At 33.5% G+C, this 5600-nt stretch overlaps 1 protein-coding gene across 1 annotated transcript; it reads right to left on the minus strand.

Annotated features, from left to right (window-relative positions):
• Positions 1-403: 403 nt before the first annotated feature.
• On the minus strand, positions 404-3616 carry LOC113581196 (T-cell surface glycoprotein CD3 epsilon chain). The gene is made up of 5 exons (XM_027016161.2): positions 3372-3616; positions 2570-2770; positions 2091-2228; positions 1648-1700; positions 404-1442 (listed from the first exon to the last, which is right to left on the minus strand). Exons 1-5 carry the CDS (start codon positions 3472-3474, stop codon positions 1383-1385), a joined length of 555 nt encoding a protein of 184 aa, XP_026871962.2. The 5' UTR covers positions 3475-3616; the 3' UTR covers positions 404-1382.
• Positions 3617-5600: the final 1984 nt, after the last annotated feature.

Below are 5600 nucleotides of genomic sequence, written 5' to 3' on the forward strand. Positions count from 1 at the left end.
CATGTGTGAGATCACACCATAGTGTGGCTGGCTATATGACACACTATCCAGAAACACTGTAACATATATTTATATGTTTCTGCATATGTTTTATGCAGATGTTTCACAAGACAGTATTCATTAATTGTATGTTTTTAAGTGATTTTTTTAAAGTCACCCCCCCCCCAAAAAAAAACATTGCCAATTTGATTTTACTGTGGATATTTTATTTATTTTTTTTTAATGAAAGAAACAACAGTGACTGCAAAATCAAATACAGGTTAATGAAAAGCCACTAAATTAATGTATCTTCAAAAAGTTGCTGTATAGGAATACATGCGATATTGCAGCTAGACTTATTTACTAGGAATAAGCTAAATATTCTTATTTCATTCCTAGTAAATATATCTTTAGTTTGGATGGCACTGTAAGCATGGAAGATATCTGAGAAGAACCATTTACAGCATGAAGACACAAAAGCTGCGTTATTTTCACAGAAACTGCAGTAATAAAACCAGTTTGTGTGACTTCATATACACTACAAATAAAATGGAGACTAAGTATTTTAGTATAGATTCTTCTTTAAAAATGAATTCAAGAATGCATTTAATCATTTACACAGAAATATTGGAGCAAATCTTCAGTTTTGAATCTGATTTCTTTTGCAGTTCTCTAAAGACTATAGGGAAACACTCAGCCCTTTTATCATATAAACGTCACTTTGCCATATGTCTGGATACTACATGACAAATCGAAAAGACGTCCTTCATCATCTTTGTCTTTTGAAATCAGAAAGGGAGTCATCTGGTGTAACTAGTCACCTGCACATCCCAAACAATGCTATCAAAAGAAAACAAAATAAAATAACTAATGAAATATATAGTAAACATTTATATGCAGAGAAAACAAATTTTTATTTGAGACTTTCTTTCTGAACCATATGAGCCATATCAAGACAGAAAACCTGCATTTGGTTGACTACATGAGTGATTTTCCTTGTTCCTAGTGGCCAGTGTATTGCTGTGATGCCACTGGATTCAGTGAAACCAAATTCTGGTGTTGCTCAAAGTTGTAAAGAAGACCATGTGCACTTAGAATTACTCAGTTGTATAGCATTGCCATTTGCTGCATATAACATCTCAAAATTACTGTTTTTAAGACTACATGATTTGTTAAGTGTGACGTTGAATTGTCAAAAATTATGCTTAAATTTGGAAGAAGGAAAAAATCAATGACTTGACATTTGGAGAATCCTTAAAGTTAAGTATTAATTGAGATTAGGCTGAAAACAGTTTTCATCAGATTGAAGAGATATGAAAGGGAGTGAGTTTTAAATAAGAGAGACAAATATAAAGGCTTGCTTATGTTCAAATAAGGTTTACATGCAGTCAGTGAGCAGTCCTTCAGTGTTTCCGACTCGGTTCTGCATACACATCTCTGTTGCGTGTAGCTGGGTTCAGGCTCTGCCAGGGACAGAAATTCAAAATCAAATTTTATTGGAAAATTACAACGCTAAAGAATTTTGCAGGATTGTACAGGGAATTATCTATGAATCTCTTAATCTATCTATGTACATATACACAAAATTATCTGAAAAATGTACTGGTTTTGAGCTCACTGATGGTCTTACCAACAACTTATATACAAACAAACACATGCATAATTTACCTGATAGTCTGGATCAGGAGGTGTAGGAGCACCTGTCTGGCGTATGTGGGTTGCTGAAATATATAAGAAACAATTTCAAAATCATACATTTCCTACTATGCTATGAGTTGACATAGAGCTTCTGCTGTTGCACTGCTATTATGTCAATGCTTTCAATCCATAGAAAATCCTATGCAATGTTATAGATATAGACTATGTGCATATGTATCTTTTTTCTGTGTACATACCACAACAATTCTGGAGTTCTGTATTAACTACATAATTACATTGTGGTACATTTTAGGCACTGTTCTGTTCTTGCCAATAATGTGTAACATATTAGCCTTTAGTAAACTTTTATATTAGTCGTGTGTATGTGCCTGTATGTTTGTGTATTTATGCCTATAACTAAGCATTAAAGTAGGCATGTTTGTACTGTTTTTGTAAGAGACACTCAGTCTCACATCTCTGAGGAGTTGCAGATCCACTCTTCATCCGAGTACAGAGGTACACAATGAGGATGACCCCCAGGGTTAACAGAATGTCTCCAATTATGAGTCCTGATGCCATTGCCACATTCAGCTCAATGCAATTTTCACACACTGAGAGGTAAACAGAAAGAGAAATTAATTAAATAAAAGGAAAGGAATTTGAATGAATCACTCAAATTCAGATAAAAAGCTTTCATGCATCATTTATATATTCTTATAACAGTTAACATAGGTAGAGTTAGAATATAGCCTAATAACTTAGTAGTGTTTTTAATGCTTAATGTTTTTGAATATGATTGGGATCAATGTGCTGTTATTGAATGAATTAATTTCACACGAGCAATTTCTCACAAAAACTTGTTGGTGGAAGAATTAGAACAATATTTTTCATTAACGTGTAATATACAGTAAATGCGCTGCAAATTAAATAAATATCTATAATTTAATTTTACCCTTTATTCTGGTAAAGAAATAATATATTTCCTTTCCATTTTGGCAATAATGCAGTCCATCAGTTTGATCTGTGTAGTTGTTTATGACATATATATTATTTCCAGTTGAAATTATGTTTTGTTGATGTATTTTCCATTGTGTTGAGGTTTTTGGATATGGACACTCCAGAGTGACTCTTGTGAAAGAGACATCCACGTTTCCTGTCCAGAGAGGAAAAACACACAGATGTCATCAATTTTTCAGAATACCTGAGTTACAGGATTAGACATTGTTAGAGGTCTTTTTTCTTCATGTGCCTGAAGGCTGGTGGCATAGTTAATATAGTACTTACATTTGATTCAACAAAAGCTATGTAGATTACAGTAATTGAAAAACTAAGAAAAATGTTTTCTTCAGTTCTACTGGGACATGTTGGAGGACATTCTGTCTGTGTGCTTGATTGCGCCAGATCATTTTTTTTTCCCCTATGGTGTTCTTTGTGTCTGTACGGAGCATTTTGACTTCTTGTGAAAGAAGTATTCTCCTGCACTTTTTCATGTTTTTTTTTAAATATTCCATGTCTAATTCAGAAATAGCTGTAATAAAATTTTCAATGATTAATTCTAAACTATTTTCAGAAGTTTATTATACAGAACAAATGCTTTGTTTTGTAGTAGCTTTGCTTTGTTGAAAAGCGAAAAAACGCAATTATGAGTAAATGCATAATTCTGACTCAATTATGAATATACTATTCATAATAAAAATTATGAATAAATAAAAATTATTTAATTCCGATTAAAGATCAAATAAAGTGGTCTTTACCTTTTAGTTGATTTGTTCCCTCTTCGTCTTCATTACCTTGATCAGCAATACTGGCTGCAACTGCGAATATGAGAAGCACGCAGCTCATTCCACATTGGTTCATTTTGTCTCTCTCTCGTTTTCTCCAGCTCTGAATTATTATTCTCTCCAGTATATCTTGTGTTCAAAAGAGCCAAAACGACTTTCCTTTAGAAATATTTCTAATTACCAGGTTACCATCTGCTCGTTCTCTCTCTCTCTCTCTCTCTCTCTCTCTCTCTCTCTCTCTCTCTCTCTCTCTCTCTCTCTCTCTCTCTCTCTCTGGTGCGCTTCCTGCTACCATTCTTTACGTCGCAGAAACACTCAGGGTTTCGGTTGCACCTATCCTCAGTTTAAGGATTCTTTAAAAAATTTGCCTTAGAATAATTTTGTTTAGCACTCATCAAAATATGTTAAAATAATATTTATTTTTACACGTATTAGGGAAGGTTGATTTTTAAAAAAGTATTTTCTACCACATACGTTATTTTCCTGTTTGATAATGTCTTCTCGTTGTACATGTATTTTTGGACAGAAATGCACATCCGTTTTTTAAATGGATCGACTGGCCATATAAAAAGGCATTCTAGCGCCATCAGGTGGAGATACATACGTATATTTGAAGCGTGGTACCAGCTTGTACTGATTGTACGCTCTGTATGTATACGAGATAGCATACGATATAGTTGTTACTCTAATTTCTACAAACAACCACTCTGTTCAGGAAGAAGCCCCAAAAGGTTAATTAAGCTTTATCTGCCCATCATTAAATACAATGTATGCATATCAAATTCAAATATCTAATAAAGATCTTTGGGTAGCCTACGCAATAATAAATAATCTACATTGTGTTCAAAATGGCATATTTCCATAGCATATAGAGCGCGTAGTAAGTAACAAATCTTATCATATCTGAATACATCATTATACTGCATGACAACTCCCAGGATGACGTACTTCATCAGGAAAGATTTTGATGAAGTAATTCCACTGGAGCCGAGGTGTAGAAAGAGAAATGTTGAAACGTTTTATGTACAGATTTTATGCAAAGCTCCAAGTATAAAGGAGTTTGCAGTGAACTACAAACTCTTTTTTATTCAAAGTGCTGACAAGTCAAGTTAGTGTAAGTGATGGTTAGCAGCGTAGAGTGAGGTAATTTAACTTGTCCGGAGTCCTGAGTGTCAGTCCTATTGCCTGTTGCTCCGTTGTCAGTGTCTTGTTCTTTACAGTTCCTGCAGAACTTTTGGCTCTGAGTACTGTTTTAACACTCTAAACACTGACCCAGGCCTATGGATAGTGAAAGAACCATGCTAATCTGAAATGTTAAAAAGGTAAATTGTGCAGTTTATACACTCTGTATATGTGATGCAGAAAATCAGACCAGTTGTCCACTGACTTAGTCCGTATTTGTTCATTCTGGATAAAACAAAACATAAAAAAATAAGTCTTTTCACCATTTTATTAACCAGATTTTCTTCTAATCTTTCATTTCAAATGTTTCATTTAAAATATTCTAGGGTGAAAAACTATATCAGACCTAGACAAGAGCACATTACTCATATACATTTTCCATAAAACTTTATCAAATGAACACAAACAATAACTCATGTATCCATCAAATGAATATCACAATAAAATATGATCACATACATGCTCTCAATCTGTTTTATTAGAACAAAGGGGAAAAAGCCCCAACAAAACAGGATTATCTGCATAATATTCATGTTAATATAGTCATCAGAGGCATCAGAGTTTCAAGCCAACTGAAAACAACAAAGCAAAATATTAGGCTTCAGGTCATAAGATATTACCAGTATGAAAACATTTTTACAATGAATGGTGTTACAGGTCAATCAAATGAACACAACACAAACCACAAAAGCTTCCATAAACAATAACCAAAAGCAAAAACCAAAAGTTCTAAACTGAGGCTAAACCTGTGCTCAAGACAACACATACTAAATCAAACAATGGTGAAGCACTACATAAATGCTGTCATCTGGTCCATCTGAATGTCAAATGGTTTGTAAAAAAATCAAACAATTTACTTTAATAACTGTTTGCATTTCTTCTCCATCATTAACTCCAAAGGCATGCTCAATGAAATAATGTGTGATATTAGTGGATCTGCTTCGAAATAGATACAGTCCTGTACCAATAAAATCTTTGTGATTTTGAAAAAATACCAGTACTTTATGTTTTATCCCATTG

This window comes from Electrophorus electricus, chromosome 15 (genome assembly GCF_013358815.1).
Source record: "Electrophorus electricus isolate fEleEle1 chromosome 15, fEleEle1.pri, whole genome shotgun sequence".
NCBI lineage: Eukaryota > Metazoa > Chordata > Actinopteri > Gymnotiformes > Gymnotidae > Electrophorus > Electrophorus electricus.

What these genes read in the sequence shown, in the direction of transcription:
- LOC113581196 (XM_027016161.2), bottom strand. Translation starts at nt 3,474, where the DNA reads ATGAACCAATGTGGAATGAGCTGCGTGCTTCTCATATTCGCAGTTGCA. An exon ending in ATCTGCAACTCCTCAGAGAT is followed by an intron (nt 1,701 to 2,090) that starts GTGAGACTGAGT and finishes TATATATTTCAG; the next exon opens with CAACCCACATACGCCAGACA. An exon ending in CTCCTGATCCAGACTATCAG is followed by an intron (nt 1,443 to 1,647) that starts GTAAATTATGCA and finishes TGTCCCTGGCAG; the next exon opens with AGCCTGAACCCAGCTACACG.